This window comes from Pan troglodytes, chromosome X (assembly GCF_028858775.2).
Source record: "Pan troglodytes isolate AG18354 chromosome X, NHGRI_mPanTro3-v2.0_pri, whole genome shotgun sequence".
In the NCBI taxonomy this organism is placed as follows: domain Eukaryota; kingdom Metazoa; phylum Chordata; class Mammalia; order Primates; family Hominidae; genus Pan; species Pan troglodytes.
In genome coordinates, this window is record NC_072421.2 from 122,446,854 (window position 1) to 122,470,787 (window position 23,934).

Here is a 23,934-nt window from a genome sequence, read left to right on the forward strand (position 1 = left end):
GGTTTGATGGTAAAATGGATGAGGTCACGAATCATATCAAGGTTTTTGATATAAATATGTGGACATAAGAGTTGCCAGAATCTGAGACAGAAAAAGTCGGAGGAGCAGATTTTGAAGGGAGGGTCAGGAGTTCTGTTTTGAATATTGTCTCAGCTTGGTTTTCCCAAAAAGCAGACAGTGAAAGAAGGGATTGTGTGTAGGAAGTAAATTTTGGAAAGTGATCCCCAAAATAAGAATGGAGGATCAGTAAAAGTGAAATAAAGAAGTGAGGCAAGTCACAGGGTGAGTTTTTGAGCTGGTCACAGCTGAGAGCAGCTGAAGCTTGATCTTACAGGGCACCCTCTGAAGAGCTTGTAAAATGCTTGGGAGAATTGTCTGCTCAAATACAAAAGAGGGAGGCAGTCATGAATGATTCTTTCTCTTCTAGATCAAGGGTTGTCCCATGATGTGTTAACCCTCTCACACTTCCAGGCTTGCACATGCCTCAGAATGGCTGAGTGGGTTGCTACAGGCATTCCACATACAAGTAGCAGAAAAGGCAGGAATGAGAGCTATCTGATGCAGTTGAAAAAAACGTGTTGTTAGTGTATATCTGCATGCAGCTAGTAGGCGCAGCAATAGCTGGAATAAAAAGGTGGGGTGAAAATGCGAGGTGAATCAGAGGTGTCCGATACTGATATGTTAAGTTTGAGATACGTATCAGACATGCAAGTGGAAATAAAAAATAACCAGCTGGATATATGAATCCGAATTTCAAGGGAGAGGTCAAAGCTGGTGATGTAAATGTTTTCTGTATATAAATGATATTAACTGTATGAAAGAGGATGATCTGACCAAGGGAATAAGTGTAGCAAAGGTAAGAGAAGAGGTCTGAAGGCTGGATTCTCAGGCTGTCTGATGTTTAATAGTTGGGATGATGAGAAGGATCCAATAAAAGAGAGTTAGAAGAATGGTCAGTAGGATAAGAGGAGGCTCAGAATATGATATCTTGAAAACCAGGTAAAGAAGAAACAGTGAATGATCAGCGGTGTCAAATGCTGCTGAAAGGTCAAGATGAAAACTAAGAATTGACCATTGAATTTAGCACCATGGAGACCTCGGTGATCTTGACAAGAGCTAAGTATTTCAAGAAACTCTAAGAAAAATCATTAACCTAAATGTTGCATTTCCTGCAAATAGTGGTAGGGAATGAAATAAGAAAGACCACGATGCAAAAATCAAACGCTGAAAAATGTCTGTAAGTCTGAAGATTGACAAACCACCTTAATAAGGTAGAAGGAAGGAGAAAACAATAGTCAGATGGTATGAACTTTAAAAGAAGTGAAGCTGTAAAACTGAAAAAAAAAAAACTAAAAAGAAGTCACTCTGAGTAGACTTAGTTGTCAAATAATCCAGTGAACACCTTGGAGTAAATTGGTTATCATTGAGTAAATTATTTTTGGCTCAGTTAATTCAGCTAGTTAGTTCATAATGTTAGAAAGAGAGAGGTCAATAATTTGATCTTCACCCTAGACAGCTAATCTGGCAAAGGAAAGAACACTGTCCCTTGGCCATGGCATACACTTCGGTCTTGCACAGCAATCTTGCAAATTATATTGGCCTAATGCTAATCGTAGTGGATCCCTGACATTAAAGTGCAGAGGGCTCAGGGTATACCATTCCCTATTAACTAGGAAAACCATGCATATATTTCTAATTGTATGTAAAGAGCATCAGCTTTCATTATAGACCCATTTGAACACCAATGACTATATTTTATGAATGCCTTTCTACATATACGTTACAGTATATTGATTAAGGGCATGATACTTAGTGTCCAGTAGACATATGTTCAAGTTTCAACTGGGCTGTTTACTATAACCTCCTTCTCCATGCCTCAATTTCATAAATTGTAAAATGGGGATTAGAAATGTGGCTAAATATTACAGGGTTATTTTAAAGGTTAAATGAGATCATGCTTAACACAGTATCTGACACATAATTAAAGATGAGCTATTATTGTTCTTTAAAATGGGTAAGCACGAGGATTTACTTGCTGAAGTATAATGGTTTACAAGGTCCCATCCTGCTGTCGTTGTTATTCTAGAAGCATTTTTCTGTAACAGCTTTCAACTTCATTTTAAACTTGGGAACTCACCAGAGACTGATTTTTGTTTTGTTTCAGCTGTTCAGAAGTCACCTATGAAGTTAAGCCTCTTATGTGGATTAAGTCAATGGCAATATTGATTTATACTTTTTATGAGCTACCAATTCTAGTTATCCTAACCTTTCAAGGAAGAAAAAAAATCCCTTGGAAGATTAGAAACTCTTTCATTCTCACTCTGAGTAGACTTAGTTGTAAAATAATCCAGTAAATGCTTAGTTAGGAAGGCCATCCATATCATAAAGAGCAATATTTCCATTTATTCAAACTACAACATCAATAGAATCTGCCTCCCATAATCTAGCAATAAAGGACACTGTTTGGACTAATTTGTTCAAAATTTTAACAGTTCCTGAACTTCACAATAAAATGATCCACTAGTATGTACAGAATTTTTAATAAATATGGCTATGTAATGATAGTAACTGAAGTAATAGTTGTTGGTAGTAATTGGATCATAAAACCTTTCAAGTGAGTTTGTGGCATGAAGGCAACAGAGAACGTGATGAAGAACGCTATGGGGAAAGACTCATCTGCTGTTGAAGGTTCACTAAAACTCCATTTATGGGGTCAATGCCATCAGGAAGTATTAGAGGGAGCACAAGATCTACTGCTGAGCTATTTTGCATAAAGTTTACATAATCTACAGTGTACAAAAGCCATGATGCTTTAACAAGTTGTAGTCAAGCAAGACTCTTCTAAACCAACTGATTAATGTGCATAAAAAAGATAAATGTTAGGAATTTTATTTTAATCAATACTCTTTCAGGGTTTAAAAATTGTATTATCTGATGTTAATTGTGTATTTTTGTTGTTGTTGTTGTTTTTGAGACAGTTTCACTCTTGTTGCCCAGGCTGGAGTGCAGTGGCACGATCTTGGCTCACTGCAACCTCCGCCTCCTGGCTTCAAGCGATTCTCCTGCCTCAGCCTCCTGAGTAGCTGGGATTACAGGTGTCTGCCACCATGCCCAGCTAATTTTTTGTATTTTTAATAGAGATGGTGTTTCAACATATTGGCCAGGTTGGTCTCGAACTCCTGACCTCAGGTGATCCACTCACCTTGGCCTCCCAAAATGCTGGGATTACAGGCGTCATTTTTATCAGAGACATTCTCTAGAAGATTTGAACTGAAAACAATTCTCCAGTGTTTCATAGCAGCTTAATTGGAGGTATTACAACTGTAGTTACCATGATAGGACTAAGAATTTTGTTAAACCTGTTTCCACTATTGCTCTATTTCTATACCATGAAGTTACAGAGCAAGGGCATGGGAACTTAAGATCCTCAACAAAGTCCGACTGGCTGGTGTGGAGATAGGATTCTCCCTTATTCCTATGTATAAAGTTCCAATTCATTCTGTTATTTACAGTGACACAACTTACTAGATCCTAAGTATGAAGAGAAAATCTCTCTCTGAAAATGGCTGAAACTGGCAATCTGTGTGTTAAAAGCATCTGTGAAAGGATTTGACAATCAGGAATAATTCTTGTGTCCTGGCACTTTTCAGAATGATTTATGTATACAATTTCCATTGATCCTCTGCACCACAGCGAGGAAACATCCTCACTTTACATAAGTGGAAACAAAACGTTGTAAAAGTTATCTCATTATAAGAAAAAAACTGTTGAGCACTTACTATATGGCAGGGTTTATAAAAGTAAATAAGGCATAGTTCCTGACCTCAATAAGTTTACAGTCTAGGTGGAGAAACAAACAAGCCAATTACAATTCATGGTGATTAGTGCTACAGTAGTAATAAGTACAGACTGCTGTAGGAGTATACAGCAGGAGCATCCACCCAAGATTGCACGGCACCAAGGCAGGCTTTCTAGAGCAAGTAGTTTCTAGGTAGAGACTCTAATGGAGACTCACAGGCTGAGAAGTACCTAGCCAAGTAAAAAATTAGAGAACAATCCCATTACAAATTGATCCACTTTATTGTTCCTTCCCCTAGAGGGGAAGAATGGGTTTGGAACAGTGTTTCAGTCAGAGATGAGAGCTGGTGCAAATGTACCCAGGAGTATAGCCAAATTTGGATCAATAGGAATAATTTTATCAGATCCAAAAACATAAAAGAAATGAGGTATCATGCCTTTAAGATTGGTAGGGGTATAGCTGAATGGCATGTACCATGAAGTAGGTTTAGTATTTTATTGAGGCTTGTTGGTTTTTAACATAGGGTAGAGGAGTCTTAGTGCTGTAGTAAAGAATTTGGTTTGTAGAGCATAGGATAATGAAGAGTAGGCTCCAAAGGCACCCTTGATGGAGAAACAGTGGCCTCAGGGGAAAGCCATCCTTGAGGCACATTGAAAAGTGAGAGGAGCCATATGAGAGGGTTGCAGGGGAAAGGGGGCCCAAGCCTTCATTTATTCAACTCAATTCATTAATTCGTTCAGGAAATATTTCCTAAGCACTTACTCTGTGATGATACTGTGCTAGGCTATTAAGTAAAAGAGCAATTTGAACCCAAATTGCTATTAGTTCAGTATTCTTTCTATTATACCATCATGAATAATTAAGCAACAAATACATCAAAACAAAGACAATCAACTTTTTAATTCAATTTACTAAATGTTTGTTAAATACTTGACCTATTATGTGCAAAATATTGCACTGTATCAAAGTATCTACTTACTGGTTAATGGTTGTTGGTTATACTCCATGCTCTCTAAGAGGAAAGGACCAGTGGAATTTTAGTAAAATGTGCTTAGTACTAAATACTGTCAAACACTAGAAAATGGTAGAAATTTCCTGATGCCTTCAAAATCAGTGATCAACAAATAGGTATTGAATACTTCTTTTGGAAATAGTGATTGCTGAGTTGAACTCTGGTGAGACTTAAGTATAAGTAGAATGAAAGTTTATGTAGAATTATAATAATGTAGGCAGTAAAAAATCAACACACTATCACAAAAGCTTGGTGATAGGGCTGAAATAGAATCAAATTTTATGTAATTTTTAGCTGGGTAGGCTTAGTGTGGTCCTGCCTGAAAGGTATGTTCTCTCAAGGTCCTTGACAGCCTTGTGATTCAGTTTTAAGTGCTATGAACTTTGGTTCCGAACCTGAGTAATAAAAACTGCATAATTGTTTTCCTTTTATAGTTCCCATGTTTTAAAGCTTTATTTTAGTAAAAGTGCACGTGTTTTACCAAAAGAATGACTGTGAAAAGTCTGTTTAGTTTGTTAAAAAGGCAACTTTCTCAAGACACTCTTGTTGAATTCGGATGTCATGTAAGATTATAAATTCTACTGTGACAGACTTCACAATATTCTTATGAAGTCACAATTCTAACAACATAGGCTTCAGACTTTATATTGAAATGTACATTTTAATCCCACAGTACATAAATACATGCAAATAAAAGTTTCAAATATACATTTTGAATCATCTTATTAGTACAGTGCAGCCACAATTAATAAAAAAACCACAGAATAAAAAGTAGCCTTGTTTAATTGGAATATCTACATTTCCATTCACCCCAGTAGTTGGCATTGATAAAAATGAGACAAATATCAAAAATACAAAGCCACCTCCAAGCTTTTAGGTTCTCTTCATTTCTACATTGAGGCCATTCTTCAATGGCTTCTATATCTATAGTCTAGTGCAATGAAAGTGGAAGCAGCTGACCAGAATAACATCCTTCTGTGTATACAAACAATGTTCTAAACCAATTCCACATCCAAATGCAATTCTACAAACCAAGGAGTGGTATAAAGAAGACACATGTATTTTAGAAAGCCTTTAGCCAATAAATTTTAGACTAACTCTTGTCAACTGCAAAGGGTTATGAACTTGGACTTCAGTTGTGTAATTATTTTATCTAAACTTGATTTTTATGTTATGACAAAACATCATTTACTAAAACTACCACATACTTTTCTATGAAAAGTTAAAAAATATATATACATATATAACAATCAATGTGACAAATAGGGAAAATTCTAATTTGAGTCTCTTTCCAACTTAATTTACCAAAAGAAAGTGCTGTTATACATTTAATAAATTAATTTGTTCAATAAATATTCACTGAATACATATTATGTGCCAAATACTGTTCCAAGCTCTAAAGTAAATTATAAAATCATGGTGGCAGAATGATGGTACAGCCAGCCTGCTTGTAGCTTGTACTTTTAAGTTAAATTGATCAGGTATGTTCCCTGGTCCATTGGCCAGATGCTTTGGTACTGCCAATCATATTGCAGATTCGAAAGAACACACTGACTAAATATCTTGGCTGTGTGTTATGGTTAGAATGCTTCAGAAATCAGGTTGATTGTCCTCTATCCTAGAGGTAGTCTGAAGGAAACCAATAAGAAACATAAAGCTTGCCAACCACTAGCACTTGACAAGCATACCTGGGGCTTAGAGTATGTGGGATGGGAAGCTGCAGGAGAAAAAGGAGCATAAGCATCCATGTTTGAATGTTAGTTGCTGCTCCATATAACATCTCTTCTGTTTTGCCTTTCCATTATCATATACTAGTACATCTTGCTTAAGAAAATGCAATCAATAGAAAAAAATTAGAGAACAACCCCATTACAAATTGATTCACTTCACTGTTCCTTATGTATGGGGTGTGTGTGTGTGTGTGTGTGTGTATGTGCATCTGATTACTAAATATATGACATTAGTATGTATATGTATTCATATAAAACATACAATAAAATTCTGCATTTCTTGTGACCATCTCATTTATCAAAACCACAGATTACTTTTTTTCAAGTCAGTGAAGGTAATTTTTGACCATATTTATTGAATAATTTGAGACACATTAGCATTCAGCCTGGTTGTATGTCAATGTGATAATTTTTTAAGTGTTCTTGAAACTTTGGACTTGAACCATTAATGAGAAGACATAATTGGACTTTAGTAGTGAAGCCTTATAAATATCTCAGTTGAAGCTTGAGAAATAAATCTTAACTCAAACCTTTAAATTTCATGAAAGGTTTGGGTGTGTCCTTATTAATTATTTTTGCCTTTGAGCTTATTTCTAACTGCTTTCTTCCATGACATAAAAGACACAAAGGGTCATTTCCTCTAACAGTTTGACTCTGGTGTAACAAAACTAAATACTTCATGTGTCACAAGAATGACTGGCACCAAAATAGCACTGCATATGGCTCAGTTTATACTGGTGGGACAGAAGAATTCTCATCTTTTGGTATAAAGGCTTCAAATGAGAATATTGTCAAGGTCTCAAGGGATTCAAAGTTTATCTTCCGTCACCTCTAGACCCTTTCAGAATTATAATGAGAAAAAAGTGTTGAAAATAAACAGAACTTATTTGTATATGGAGCCAGTTCTGCATCACAGATGACCAAAAAAGCAGAATAACAGTTTGCTGACAGGATGATTTCCTGACAGGACATGTTGGCATACCTCATGGTTATGCCTTTGCAGATATTTAAAACTGCTTTTGACTGTTAATATGAAATATTGCTACATTTCAAAATGCCATTTCTGAATCTTCCTCAAATCCTTGTAATAAAAGAGAAGCAGCATGTAATTTGGATATAGTTCCAATAAATCCTATGAACTGAAACCCTCCGAGGTTCCCTGTCATCTACTGAATCAAATCCATGTCTTTTCACTTCACTCTTTAGGTTTAGCAACTGATTCCTTCTATATTTCACTAACTTTCCTTTTATATCATTCTTGAACAGTCCCGCTACTTCAGCCATGTTATCTACTGTGTTAGCCATGATATCTATTCAGATTATCTTACTGACCCGTGTGTCTGCCTCTTTGTGTTAATTATATAATAAATGAGTCCTAAAGTATTAAAAGAAAAAAAGACAAAGCTCTTTTTCCCAGTCTTCACAGTCCCATGAATATGTATCCCCTTTGATCCTGCCCAGTAGCTGAAGCAATTTAAAAGGAGGAACAAAATTATGTACCCCAAAAACCAGTTGCTTTGTTTCCCAGGGGACAATCATCTATGTGACACTTAGCCAGGGAGTCGGTCTTTTCCTTCTGATATTATGTAGATCCTCAAAAGAAATACACAATTCCATTTGGTGAAGAGTTATTTAAGAAGAAAACACTAGAATCAATTCTCATACTATGGTACAGTTTTTAATCTAGATTCAGGAAGAAGCAGCAAAGGGTTGAACATAGAATTGAGCAAAGTGGGCTCAGAGATAGACCACAGAAATAGAATGAATGTGCAGAGGCAAGAGCTATTTTCAGACTGAGATCAAAAAGTCATGTAGCCTCAGAAGCAGCAAGACCAAAGAATTTTGAAACTGACCTAGCTTTTCCTAGCTAAAGAATGTCCACAAAGAGACGTGATGGTCAAAGGTAAAATTACATTTGTGTAATATGTATGTAGTTAGCTGTAATTGTATATTGTTTCATAAAGTTAATTTAAGAATATATATAGCAAATTATTTAAATCAAATTTAGCCCTACTAGGTGACTCCTACCATTTGGTAATAAATTGGTATCTAGGAAGTGATGGACTGTCACTGACTGTGGTTACCTATACTCCTAGCTAACTGATGAAGGGGAAAGAGGGAGTTTTACAGAAATGATGACCTTCAAAAAGATGCCTGAAGGTGCAACATCTACACTGCACCACTATAAACCTCCCTCCTCCATTTATCCACTTTTCTGGCTTCTTTCTCTTCTCCAATACTGGGTTCCAGACTTACCTGTACAATATATACATTCATACTCATCAGCAAAATTTGTAAAATCATTTATATGAAGGGATGTGTTGTATAAATGTTTATATAAGGAAATATTACCTCTCTTGTTAGAAACAAAACCCAGACCATCTGTGGTTTTGGCACTAAGTGGAAAACTTCCTAGTTGATGGTGACAGTAGTAAATCAAGATGACATAATGGCAAGGGAGGGTGAAATGTAGGGGCAGAGTTTACTGCTTGATTGCCTCCCACCACCATGATAATTATCTTTACATCATAGGGTTGCAAATAAGGACTAAATAAAAAATATATGCAAGCTCAGTTAGCAGAGTACTTGGCACATAGTGGTCAACAATATTTATTGTCATTAATGTTCCCACATCTCCATCTACAGTTCCACCTCACCTGAGCTCTAGATAGGCATGTGCAATTCTGTTTTGGCCTCGTCAAAAACTTACCTCACTACTCATCTGAAGCCTTTGACTTGATTCACACTTTCAGCACATAACCCTGTCTCTCATTTTTCTTGGGTGAGACCATCAAGTCATAAACTACTTTAACTTCTCACCACTATATTTTGTAATTTACTTCCTGTCTTAGAGGATGCAGTGAACATTCCCCTTTCAAAGCCTTTCCTTCCAACTGAGATCCAGAAACATTCTCCAGTTGAGCCTTATGGCAATAAACTCATCTACATTCACTTGCACTCACCCTTCAAATCCTTGTGAGTTGGCATCTTTCTCTAATATTATTGAATATTATTGAAACTGCTTATTTTAAGGCAGTGGATCCCTATCTTGGATGCACATTGGCATCCCCCAAGGATATTTTTTTTAAATGCCTGAGTCCCGCCCACTGGAAATTCTGATTTAATTGGTCTGGGGAACAGTCTTGGAATTGAGGTTTGTAAAACTCTCCAGATGATTTTAATGTCCAGTCAAAGTGGACAATCTCTAGTCTAAAGTCAGCAATGACCTTCTAAACTGGCTGTGTTACTGTCTTTATTTGACAATATTAGTTACATCTTCCTGCTGAAAAGTCTCCTCCTTTGGCTTATGTGATACTCATTCCTTTTTGTTCTTCTATGACATATCAAGACCACTTCATTGCTTCTGCCCACTATTTTAAATTCAGTGCTTCTCAGGGTATGATAATTGGCTCTCATTATTTCTGATTGTATGTATTTTCACTGGTCATCTCTTTTATTCCTGTAGTTTCATAGAATAGAACCACCTATTTCTATTTCTGAGAAAAATGACATTGGGATTTTGATAGGGATTACATTGAATCTATTGATCACTTTGGGTAATATGGACATTTTAGCAATATTACATGTCTCCAAACACATGCATAAACACATACAACACACGCGCACGCACACACACACACACACACACAGACACCATTTCTTTAAAATTGATCTAAATTTACAGCAGTCTATCTGTCCATAGTAGTTATGACAGTGGGCTCTAATTTCAGACTGCCTGGGTTCCGATGCTAGTTCTATCACTTACTACCTCTGTAATATTGAGCAAGTTACTTAGCATCTCTGTGCTTATTTTATTCATTGTAAAATGGGTATAATAATGATCCCAACCTTATAGCATTGCTGGGAAGATTAAATAACAGAATCCATTTAAAGTGCCTTACTTCCGGTCTGTTGTTGCATAAATGCTAGATATTTCTCTCATAATCAATGTCACCATGCCCTAGGCAGAATACACGGCATGGTTCTAGCTTCTAGACCCCCATGGTACTTTACATATACCACTATTATCACACCAATCATATTGCATCACTATTGCTGATTGACATGTACCTTCCCAACTGTACTATGAATTTATTGAGGGCAAAGACTGCTTCTTACTCACCTATAAACTTCATAGTTTAACAAAGAACTTTGTACAGATAAGCAAACCAAAGTTTAGAAATAGGTTTTGTCCTTTTTCAACTCTAATTGATTGACAATGCTTGCGTGAAATGCCATTTTGAAAGGGATGTGAGGCTGAAGCTGGTCTCAACAGGCGAAAGAGCATCATGATTAATTAGGGATGTCTTCCATGGGACAAATAGAGGGAGCAGTGGCACAAGCGTCATGGACATTCCATTCCAGTTTTAGATGCTGTGTAAGTAAATACTTATTGAATGAATTTTCATGAACAAATGTTACTAGTTGAAAGACATGAGCCAATTAGAGTTATTATTAAATAACTTGGCTAATTTCTCTTACAGTCTAAGTTCTTTCAGAGCAGTCATTATGGATTTTGTGCTAGAAACTTGTGACAACTAGAAGCATAGTATGCTCACAGCAGACAATTCATTAAATGTGATCAAATTCTGCTGAAATTTTCATTTCATAGGTTTTGCCACATTAATATTACACCTGCCATCTGTGATCTTTGCCATGTAAATATAGATCCTGAGATTAAGAGTTCTTTCAAGGATTTTGAAGGAACTGATATCTAAACTGTCTACATATAAGCAAACAATCATTTAAACTACTGCTAAATGCCTGATATAAGAATAGAGAAATGCACTTCTCAAATTTTGAGGGCAAAGGCTGCACAGGTGGCAGTGCTGCTTAAACATTTTTCCCTGTGGGATGAAGTGGCTTATCATACTGGGGCAAAAAGAGAGAAAATCATAGTCACTAGGGTACATTTATTTCAAGATTAACTTCATTTACCTAGAACAGTACCTGGTACATAGTTTACATTAAATAAATGCTGATGCATAAGTGTATAAATGAACAAATGGACGGATGGATAGATGGATGGATGGATGGATGGTTGGATGGATGGATGAATGGATGACAGATAAACTTTGCTTCCATGTAATCTTGGCAAAAAAAAAAAATTGGCAGTTTGGGCTGGGCATGGTGGCTCACACCTGTAATCCCAGCAATTTGGGAGCCTGTCGGGCAGATCACTTGAGGTCAGGAGTTTGAGACCAGTCTAGCCAACATGGCGAAACTTCGTCCCTATTAAAAATACAAAAATTAGCAAGGTGTGGTGGCACACGCCTGTAATCTCAGCTACTCAGGAGACTGAGGCAGGAGAATCGCTTGAACCTGGAAGGCGGAGTTTGCAGTGAGCCAAGATCATGCCAATGCACTCCAGCCTGGGCGACAAAACTCCAACTCAAAAAAAAAAAAAAAAAAAATGGCAGTTTAAATTTTTTTCCACCAGATGGCAATAATGTGAGATATAGGTTTAGGTTGTAATCCTGAAGAGAAAAACAACCAACCAACCAAACAAACAAAAATGGTATTCGGAGAAAAAGAAGCATTAAAAGAACAGATTTAGATGACAGAAATGAAATGTTTGTGTCATCTGTAATACCTTAGGAGTCTATGACCTTGTGAGACTTGTATCAGGTCCTCAACATACCTCCTTTTTATGCATGGATGACTTCTCATTCATAATTACTTTGCAGTAAAATGGAGATATTCAAAAACTAATCTATATAAAATCATTGGCCAATTCACATAACTAAAATTATTACCCTTGGTATATATATCTCCATGCATTTATATTTTCATTTTTAATACTAATTTCTTAGTTAATTGATGCCTCCCTTGGATGTGAGGCTGCTTGGGAAAAATAGCTAGCCTGTGTGCCTCTAGGAAATCTTCCCCTGCTATTCAACCTGCCAAAAGTCATATGAAATAAGCCTGCCTAGGGCTCATTCATCCTGTTAGCAAAGAATTGTGAATAATATTATATTAGTGTCTATCCCTTAATTCAAAAGCTTTTGGAAAATAAGAAATTCAGTTTTAGAGTCCAGCATTCCACATATACACGGAGTAGGGCGCTGCTGTTTTGGAAAATAAAGATAATATGAACATATCTTCAGCTGGTATAGAGTATTTTCTCTTATTAATACTTCTCAAAACAAGTCTTCAATTGGATAAAACATTAACTTCCCTAAAAAGTGGAAATAAGCAGACTCAGGAATATTTCATGCTAAATTATAGAGCATATCATCTGCCCTTTTCTAATGATAATCAGAATGAAAAGGCGTTTAACCTCCTTATAAACGCTTGGTCACTGGAGGCTGGCAAGGCTGTTGAAGAAAATGAAGGGAAACTAACATTTTTTGAATTCCTGAAGATCATCACTCTCATGATGGCATTCAATACTTATCACAACCTCCTGACATAGGTATGGAAGACAGTGTGGTATAGTGAAGAATGGGGGCTTTAGAGCCATCGACTTGATTTCTGATCCTAACTCTCACCTCTCCTTTAGCTGTGCAACCTCTGGCAAGTTATGTCTCTCCAAGCCTCAGTTATCTCATCTGTAAACTGGGGATAATAGCGCATACCTCATCAGGTGTTTATGAGGAGCAAATGTAAAGCACCTTGCAGAGTGCTAGAATAGAATAGGTACAATTCCAAATTTATCATTATTATTGTGATGATGGTGATGATGATGAAGTCAATTTTGCAGAAGAAAAAACAGATTCAGAGCTGAAGTATCTTGCTTAAGTTTACATAACTAGTAAACTTAAAAGGCATCTAGTACCGTACCTGGCACCATAGCAGGTGCCCAATCAACATTTTGTTTGCATTCATCCTTCCTGATCTAAAACTCAATTATTTTTTGAGATATTATTCCTTTAAAATAATGAGTTAGGCTCAACTTCACCTTGGTTGATGCAAGATTCAACTACTGACATACATTTGCAAAAATTAAAAACATTTTTTTCTGACTCACAGGTGGTAATACATGGACTAAGACAATAAAGAGGATTCCAGATCTTACAAAAAAAAAGATGATAATTAGGCCCACTATTTCGCCTGACATAAGATACGTCATTTCTCCTTCAAAGGGGTACATATTTTCCCTCCTAGGTGTCTCTACTGATTGGCAGTCAGTGGCAGATGAGATACTGTTTCCAGACTTTTAGTTCCCGGGTCTGTATACTTTATTTTATATAAGTCAGTGCACTGAAGGATGGTGCTGGCTAAAAATATAAATTGGTTCAAAATGTGTTTATGTCAGTTCATGGATGATAGATTCAGGTTTTTGTCCTTGGCCTTTTTCTAGTCTCAACCTTCTATACACTCTCCCTGGGTAATCTCATCCATCCCCTGGCATCTCTATTCTGAGACACTGATGAGCTCAAATCTACTTATAACAACAGCCCAGATCTGTTCTGAATCCTAGACACACTTTTCCAATCGCTGATGGGAGAAGCTACCTGGATGTCATACCAGCATCTTAAACTTAACATGTCTAAAAAGAAACTCATTTTCCCTTCCAAACCTGCTCCTCCTGCTGTGTTCCTTCTCTTGGTAAATTAATCACTATTATCTCAGTTTCCCAAACTTAAAACTTTAAAGTCATCCTTGACTTTGTTATTTCCTTCAACCTCAACCAGTAATCAATTATGAGGTTCTATCAATTCGAACACACTTATATCTCTTGAGTGTGTCTCTTCATCTCCACAGACATTGTTTGGACCTCTAACACGATTCTCAGCTCTAGCCTAATTCAGTGGCCTCACAGATTTTTCTCCCTGCATCCCATTATTTCCAATTGCAATCAATCTTCTACACTGCTGCCTACACTTCTACAATTCCCCTGTATACACTTCTTATCCTAAAAATTACAATTGATCATGAAATTCTCCACTAATTGAAAGCTTTCTTTTTCGATGCTTAAAGGCAATTTTAAAAAACTCCTAAATTGGGCATGCGCGACTTCACAATCTGGCTCCAACATTCCTTGCTCTAGCCATATTGAATGTTTCACCATTACAGGCCTTCTTCAGAGCTGTATACTTTGCACTTGCTTATCTCCTCTCTAGGAATGTCCTTCTGGTAAACTTTTATTCAAATTTTAACTTAGATCAAATATCACCTTTCTATGTACTCTGATTCCTCTAAAGAAGTTAATTGTTTCATTCTGTGTACTTCCACAGCACCTTTTTTATCTGTAAAACCACTTCATACATTTAATTGCAATAATGTGTTTTGAGTGTCTATTTTCTCCACTGCACTATAAGTTTCCTGCAAGCAGTCATCTCCATCCTCAGCATTGGCTTCAAGGTCTGACACATATTAATTTGTAAATAAAAGCTTATTGAATAAAAAGAATCCGTTGAAAGGAAGTTAGAATGACATCATAGAGACAAACTTCCCTCACCCCAAATTCCTTTTGATGAAACCGCACAGACAAAATCTGAGGCTGGCCAGCTCTTTATACTGACTCAGCATAAAATTGCTTATGTTTTTAGAACTGTCACCAGAATGCATTCTTATTTCTACTCACAATATATTAGGTCAACCACTCTACACCCTAAACCCACAACCCATAAATCACAATTGTAAATTCATCTTCTGTAAAGACAAACTTACAGATAAGTATTTTAATGAGAACTAGGCATTTCCTAAAGCCAAAAACATTTCCATAGGAAATAATTTCCCAATTGTCAGGCAGAAGAAGAGAATTATTTTAGAACAAACTTACATGATATTAACTGAAAAAAATGGGAAATATTAAAATGAATTCCTTGAAAAGAAAGATATAAAACTTTTACCAATTACGTTAAGGGATGAAAATGAGTAATATAGTTAACATCACAAATATTTAATGTATATTTGTTAGAATGAATATCTTAAATTTTGGCTCAATTTAAGGTTGTTTTTAAAATGTAAGATTCCAGTACTAATTAGAGTACTGTAATTTTCATTTGTAATAATTGCATTTGACATGGCAATATTTAAAGAACAGTTTTCAATGCATGATAAGCACTTATATTTCAGCTGATAGCAACTAATTCCTTAAATGAAACAATTATAAAGCATATATTATATGCAAAATTTTATGGAAAATAGAGATCTGTCATGATCCCCATCTTTATTGAGTATACAGTCTAGGAGAATATATATAACCATAAGAAGAAGTTAAAAAGAGGCCGGGCATGGTGGCTTATGCCTGCAATCCCAGCACTTTGGGAGGCCGAGGCGGGCAGATCACATGAGGCCAGGAGTTCGAGACCAGCCTGGCCAATATGGTGAAACCCCATCTCTACTAAAAATACAAAAACATTAGCCAGGCATGGAGGCGCGTACCTGAAATCCCAGCTACTCGGGAGGCTAAGGCATGAGAATCACTTGAGCCTACGAGGCAGAGGTTGCAGTGAGCCAAGATCATGCCACTGCATTCCAGCCTGGGCAACAGAGTAAGACTCTGTCAGAAAAAAAAAAAAAGTAAAAAGAATGTATTTTCAAAGTTCACAGAGGAAGATCACCTACACAGTGAAACAGTGATGATGTTGGGGGTGATGGTGAGGCAAGGATTCAGTGGGAAAGGATGCTTGTAAGCTAGGCCTTGAAAGATGGTTGAATATGCATAAAGAGAGATAGCAGCAAATTGTATCCCAAGAAAGATGTAACAGCACAGCAAAGGGATTGAAAAGGGATGAGGTGAGATCCCGGTAGACCAGTAAAGAAACAAAAAACAGGCCGGGCGCGGTGGCTCACGCCTGTAATCCCAGCACTTTGGGAGGCCGAGGCGGGCGGATCACGAGGTCAGGAGATCGAGACCATCCTGGCTAACACGGTGAAACCCCGTCTCTACTAAAAACACAAAAAATTAGCCGGGCGTGGTAGCGGGCGCCTGTGGTCCCAGCTACTCGGGAGGCTGAGGCAGGAGAATGGCGTGAACCCGGGAGGCGGAGCTTGCAGTGAGCCAAGATCGCGCCACTGCACTCCAGCCTGGGCGACTGAGCGAGACTCCGTCTCAAAAAAAAAAAAAAAAAAAAAAAAGAAACAAAAAACAATCTAGGTGAGATATAATGAGAGTAATGATCATGAAAATGGAGAGGAGAAAATGGATTTGAGAGATGTAGAGATTAACTCTGCTGGATGAGGAAACTGATTAGATATAGTAAGTATGTGTGGTTGGGAGAATGGGAGCATCATTAACAGATGTAGGTGATACAAGGAAGATGAGTGGGATTAGGAGTGTTAAGATGATTGCTTCCACTTTAAATAGACTGGTTTAGAGGTGTCAGTGTATTATTCATTTGGAAATGCCGGGGAGGTTAACGGAAAATTTAGCACTAGAGTTTAGGAAGGAGGTTAGGTCTGAAGATAAATATTTGAAGGTCACTCAAATAGATGTGATCATTGAAGCCATCTGAGTAAAAATATTTCGGGGTTCAAGCAGTAATCTTCAATCTTGAGCAGGAATCAGAATCCCCTGGGGATTTGTTAAACCGCAAATGGGTCCCACCCCCAGGGTTTCTGACTCAATATGTCTAGAGTGGGGCTGGAGAATTTACACTCTAAAAAAATTCTCAGTTTTTGCTGTTGTTGCTAGTCAAGTCCACACTTGGAGGACATAGAAAATTAAGTCTATTACTTTTTTTCTCAGCATTAACTTATTCATAAAAAAAGATAACTTGTGCCATCCGGGCGCGGTGGCTCATGCCTATAATCCCAGCATTTTCGGAGGCTGAGGCGGGTGGATCATGAGGTCAGGAGTTTGAGACCAGCCTGACCAACATGGTGAAACCCCATCTCCACTAAAAATACAAAACGTAGCTGAGTGTGGTGAGGCGCACCTGTAATCCCAGCTACTCAGGTGGCTGAGGCAGGACAATCGCTTGAACCCGGGAGGTGGAGGTTGCAGTAAGCCGAGATTGCGCCATTGCACTCCAGACTGGGCAACAGAGTGAGACTCTGTCTCAAAACAAGACAAAACAAAACAAAACAAAAAAACAAAAAACCTTGTGCCAATGTCAGTATCTTCTATGTCATTAAAATAGTGTCTAACACAGTTTATCTATCAATTGGAACAGGAAATCGTATTTCTACTAGTTTTTTGTTAGAAACTGTCTTGTCAATCCATAATTGAGAAACTAAGGCTGCCCAAAGAATATGCTCCAAAATATGGCTATTGTAGGAAGGGTTCTAAAAAATTCTTACTTTCCTTTCAGACTCGGCTACACAATGTTTCTGCATTACGGTGATAGACTTTCTGGAACTCTGTTTGGTGGTCTCCACTAACCTGCTAGCTTTGTCAGCAGCCAAATATTTATTTGAGACTTTTGTCCCATATAAGCAATGGCTTGAAAAGCACTTAGCTGTTTACTTTTCATCTTACTATAAATTATTTATCCTTCAGTCTATAAATGGCTATTTGTAGGATTAGACAAATTTTGAATGCTCCGATAAGAGGACTGCAGCATCCAAATTCATGCATAATCCGTAAAAAGCACATGTAACCTACAACCTCAGCTGGGCTGACATATGCAATAGATTCTCTGAGCATATATAAGCAGTGCGAATTATTAACCAGTTAACATTAGTAAATTTATTTTTGAAACAAAGTTTATGCACACAAGCATTCTCTAATGAGAAATAATATTTGTTATAAAGATCCAATAAAAACATACCTTGAGCAGATTTTTCTACTTCTTTCCTCTTTCTACTCTGGCTATTGTAATTCATCCTCAGCTCCTGGTTATACTCGTGCAGGGTCTCCCTGGAGTTGTATGACTGTCTTGGTTTTCTTCCATCTTCACTCTCATCAGAAGAACTGGTGTAAGCTAGATCCATTTCATGCTTGACTTTTGGTAGAGGCTGGTAGGGTTTGCAGTCAGTTTGCTCCATCTCTGATTAAGCAAGCTCAGTTTCATGAAAAAAAGGATGAGGAAGTCCTTTAATGCAAGCAGTCCTGGAAGAGAAAGGGAAAAACACAAGCCTTCTTAGATTTATCTTTTTGTGAGGAAATGCATCTGGCAGATTCACAATTGGTCCTGATAATACTATCAAAGGAGAGAAGTAAAAGACAAACTAGATGACATGAAGCTAGCCGGAGGCAATAATAACACTCTGTGTTACATGCATACATTGTCAAGCATTAAGGATTAAGCTGGAGGTTGCAGCATCAGAAAATACTCAAGGTAAAAGAGAGACAGCCTTCAAAAATATTTGTATTGGAATTCAAATAGAGGACAACGTTGTTCTATGGTGTGTGCGTGTTTTTAATGTTAAAATCAGTGGTTAGATTAAAAAACGTTATCAGATTTGAAAGTGGTGAGGAGTACAAAGACTAACCCTGCACATTCCACATTTGAAATGAAAACTGGTAAGAGAACTACATTCAGAAAGAACACATTCTTGCTTCTGGTTTAATATTACATTTAAGACAGGGGCTCTGAGTAAGGGAAGGATTCTGAATGAGAGAGCTCATGGAATAAAGTGTCCTTGAGGGGGACTGAACTCTTTGTGCTCATATTGTGGCTTTTGAGCCTCAGGCCTGCAGAGCATTCTTAATGAGTTAGCTGGTGGTAAATTTTTGTTCTTCATAGTACTGAGAGGATGTAAACACTTCTGGTGAGTATACTGGTACAGGAACAGCAGGATCTAAATCGGTTTTGGAAATAGCAATTTTAAACTTCATGAGAAATCACCGAAAGAACCCCCTTTCCCCATAGAATGCTGAGCTAGGAGCCACTGAAGGTCTTAGGGCCAGTAGAGGCATTAACTGCTCTACTTAGCACGGAGAGTTTCGAGAAGATCAAGTGTCATCTGAGATGTCAAAGTCCTCTGTAAATTTAAAAGCCCTGTAAAAATGTTCTTATTTTCATTCTTTACATTATTTTGTCATCACCATTTCAGTCCACTGTTGCAACTTTGCAACTTGGTCTTTTCATACAATGTTTAAAAATGTAGTTAGAAACCAATTAACTTTATGATTTTATTTTGCAGTGAAATTGACTCTTTTATTTTTCTTCAGCTCTTCACCATATGTATTTTCAAAGAAATCTATAGATATCCAAATGGTGGCTCCTCTATCATGTACACTATCTCATATTTTGGAATTCTTATTGCATTTATGCCAAGCACATAGAACACAGAAATCATTCAAAAAAGGCTTTTAGCTTTTCAAAGCATGATGTAGGCTGATTTTTATTGATCAATTGATTGATTGATTGATTGATTTAGAGACGGAGTCTTGCTCAGTCGCCCAGGCTGGAGTTCAGTGGTGCAATCTCGGCTCACTGCAAGCTCCGTCTCCCGGGTTCATGCCATTCTTCTGCCTCAGCCTCCCGAGTAGCTAGGACTACAGGCACCCACCACCATGCCCGGCTAATTTTTTTTGTATTTTTAGTAGAGACGGGATTTCACCAAGTTAGCCAGGATGGTCTCGATCTCCTGACCTCGTGATCCACCCGCCTCGGCCTCCCAAACTGCTGGGATTACAGGCATGAGGCACCACGCCCGGCCTATGTAGGCTGATTTTTAAAAAAAGGCTTACACATTTGACTGATATATGTTTTAAATGGTTCTTCTTTTGTGATATGAACAAAGTTTCACAAGTCAAGGTCTTCTTTTCCTAATCAAATGTGAAGGTCTTGAAGGCAGGATGTGAGTCTTAATGTCTCTTTATATCCCCCACACTGCTAAGTATTACTTTAGACACACACGTAATAGAAACTATTTAACTCCTGAACCTACAAACTGTGTATGGAGACACCTAGTTTGGTTTGAACTAATATGAGAGATGAGCATGCTTAAAGAGAAAGCAGCAGATATGAACATATACATATACATATATATATATATATACACACACCAATGATTCAACAACAATCTAATCTCACGCCAGTATATTGGCTTCATATGCTGTCTACACACCCATAACTTCTCAGTTTATAGCTTCAGCATGGGTCTTGACCCTGAGCCACAACTTTGAATATCCAACTGCCTAGTCAATATCTGTACTTGGGTATCTAAAAGATACGTCAAACACAGTATGTTCAAAAGTGAGCTCTTAATTCCCACCCCTTTCCAAACCTAATCCTTCCATAATATTCTTTATATTGATATTAATAGATGGCCACAAGGCTCTTCTGTTTGCTCAGGCCAAAGAACTTGAAGTCATTTTTGACTCCTGTCTTTCACATCCCACATGCAATCCATCAGTAAATCCTGTTGGTCTTGCCTTTGAAATGTATCCAGAATCCAACCAGATCTCTTCAATTTCCCACTACCACATCAGTTCAAGCCATCATATCCCTCCTGGATTATTGCAATTGTTTCCTAATTGGTTTCCTTCTTACATTACTGCCCTCCACACCACAGCCAGAATAAAACTAAGTCATATCACGTCTCTCCTTTGCTCAGAAGCATGTACCCTACTCTACCTTTGCTCATGTACCCTAGCTGCACTAACCCTCTTGCTGTTTGTGAAAACACCAGGCATATTTGTGCCTCACAGCCTTTGCAACCTCCCATAAAAAATACCAAAAAATGGTACGTCTCATCTTTCTTCTTGTCTTTCAAAGAACTTATTACCAAATTACACACTATATATTTTATTTATTTGTTTATCATCCGCCATCTGTCTCTGCCCACTAAAACATAAGCTCCATGAAGGGAGGCATTTTTATCTCTTCTATTCATTGCTATATGATTCAGAAAAAGCATAGTACCTTGCATATAGTAGAGACTTGGTCAATACATGTTGAATGAATAAATAAACAACTGTTGAAAACTCTCAAGAGGGGCTGGAGAGAATGTGGAAATGTATAAGCCACAGTCTCTGCCCCTGAGGAACTCATAGCTTAATATACACAATAAGTAAACAACTCTACTACAAAGCAGAATGAAGTGGCTTGTATACACAAAAGACAAAAACAGTAATGTTTGAGCACTAAAGATGAAGATATTGGAAAAGGATTGCACTTGATTCAACTAGTTGTCACCACAACCATTGAAATTCCATTGAGCATCTATAACACCAGTTTTAATCTCTTTCTTCTTAGGTTTCCATAACATGATCTTCAGGAGATGCTATGGAAACCTAAGAAGAAAGGTGGACAGTTGTCTTACTTTGCTACAAACAGTGCAAATTGAGAACTGTACCAATAGCAGGCTTCCAGAGATGTAGTTTTACAGCCAAGGATTAGACTTTCACCCAGAAAAGGAAGCATCTATAAAATTCACCTAACGTCTAAACAGGTCTTTCCTTTCTACAAATGCCACAGCTTTCCCGGTCCATCCCATATCCAGCCATGTCTTTTCTTTTCATGGAACACCGATGATTCATACAGCTTTAATCTAGCCCCAAGCGCTTTCTTAAGCTATGTGCACCTATTTCAACTGTAAAGTGGGCAGCTTTACTCGAAGGTCCCTTAGGTATGGCAAGTCAGTATTTCCTCCCTCCCAAAATGTGTTCATCTTCTCAAACTTCCCCATCTCTGTTAATGGCCACATTAGTAGTTCAAGTCAGAAACCTAGAACTTACCACTCCTCCATCCACACAAGCATCTAACTAATTGCTAGGTCGCATTGCAATCTCCAGTCTCTCTCTTCCTTTCCATCCCAGTTGCCACTGCTTTAGCTCAGTCCCTCATCAGTTCTGCCTGAACTGTAGATGTTCCTTCCCCCATACCCTTCCTGCTCCAACCCATCCTCCACACTGCCACTAGGGTCATCATCAGAATGACCAATGTAAAGTTCTTCAGTGGCTGTGAGAGCTGAACTATAAAAGAAATGTATTAGTGGACTAGATACTGGAAACAACAAGGGAAAATAAATTTGACAAGGGTAGTTGCATTATTAAAAATATACAAAGATAGTCTCAAATTTCTAAGCTGCTCAAGAATATTAAATACTCAAAGTAGAGTTTAGGTAAATAAAAATGGTTGCTGAGTGGGATAAAATATATATACAGAAACTTTGAAAAACTTGCTCAGTTTTTCTGTTAAAGTAAAACAACACCAAAAAATTAAATCTATTAATTAAAATACAAAAATAAAATTAAAAGGTAAAAATAATTCACCTAACTTCATTTCAACGAATTCATTTCAACTTAAGCTTTATTAACTTAACTTCATTTCAACTTAAACTTCAGTTGATTATGAATCTCTACTAATCTTAATGCCACTCAAACCTAACGATTTAAATTTAAAAAAGAAAAATGTCTCACTTTGAATGCTGAATGTTGTGTTTTGGCAAATATGATTTATCATGTTAAAATCACCCTTAATTTTATGTATGGAAACCTAGGCATTCTCTTTTCCCTCCATAGGTTTATTTGTAACGAGAGAGAGAGAAAGAGAGAGAGACTTTCCTATAGCCATTTGGAAACCCTTTCAAATTTCCAATCATAACTATTCATAGCCATGAATCAGCTAGGAATGTCATATCTATTCAAGGTTATTGAGTGCCCTTGGAAGCAATCTTCCTTCAAACCACAAAAGTAGTATAAACTAAGAGAAAATAATCCTTTCCTGCTCCTCGACACTCAACGATAACTTTTTGTCCTAAAATTTGTGTCAGTGGACCCAGGTGACAAGGAAAACTTTCCAGGTCTCTCAAAGCATGTGATATGGAGGTGCACACAATTATGTGTGCCTAGAGTTGTGAAATCATAACTGTGATATTTGTCAAAGGCTTGAGAAACAGAGTTTGAATTCACTAATAAATAGCTCATTTTTTTCAAAATAAAAAAGCAGAAAACATTAAGAAAAAGATTAATATTTTAAATCCACCAATGGTTGAAAGCATAATAATTCTGAAAGAATGTTGTTCCAAATACTCTATGGTAAAGGATAGGTTCCTATGTGCTTAATTGACTTTTTCATTCAGTGCCCATCATGGCATCCTGGGGGTCCACTGTCAAGTAAATGTTATTTAGACATGATGATGAAACTGTCAACTTACAGAAAAACCAAATATATATAAAATGCTATTCACATCCAAATAATATCATTTCTATATTATTTTGATAATGATAAACTCTAAGACAAAGCAAATGTGCATGGAAAACACATGCTGCTATGGAACAGAGTGCAAAACAAAGAAGTCAATTATAGTTTTTACTGCAGAAGATGCCTTCAGATAGTCCACAAAGTATGAATTCAAATGTCAACATCTGTGGCTTGCTCTTGTGCTTTAAACTCTCTACTTGCTAACAAGACAAACTCTAAGTGACTTTAGAAGAGAGCCATGGAGACTTATGTTCATTTATTTAGTCACTGTAAGGTTAGGGAGAGACAACTTAGTATGTGGAAATCATTGACCTTCAAGTGACAGAATTATCACAATAAAAGTAACAGCAGCAGCAGCTGTAGCAGCTAACTCATAAAGCAGTTATCAGGTACCAGGTGCTA

General features: G+C 37.3%; 1 protein-coding gene across 8 annotated transcripts in view; it reads right to left on the reverse strand.

Annotated features, from left to right (window-relative positions):
• Nucleotides 1-23,934, reverse strand: part of TENM1 (teneurin transmembrane protein 1) — an 824,537-nt gene that overhangs the window by 567,401 nt on the left and 233,202 nt on the right. For all 8 annotated transcript variants that reach the window (XM_016942761.3, XM_016942759.3, XM_063804361.1 and 5 more), the window contains one exon: nt 18,205-18,485. In XM_016942761.3, the coding sequence (XP_016798250.1) occupies nt 18,205-18,421 (217 nt within the window). In that variant the 5' untranslated portion in view covers nt 18,422-18,485. The remainder of the gene's footprint in view (nt 1-18,204; nt 18,486-23,934) is intronic.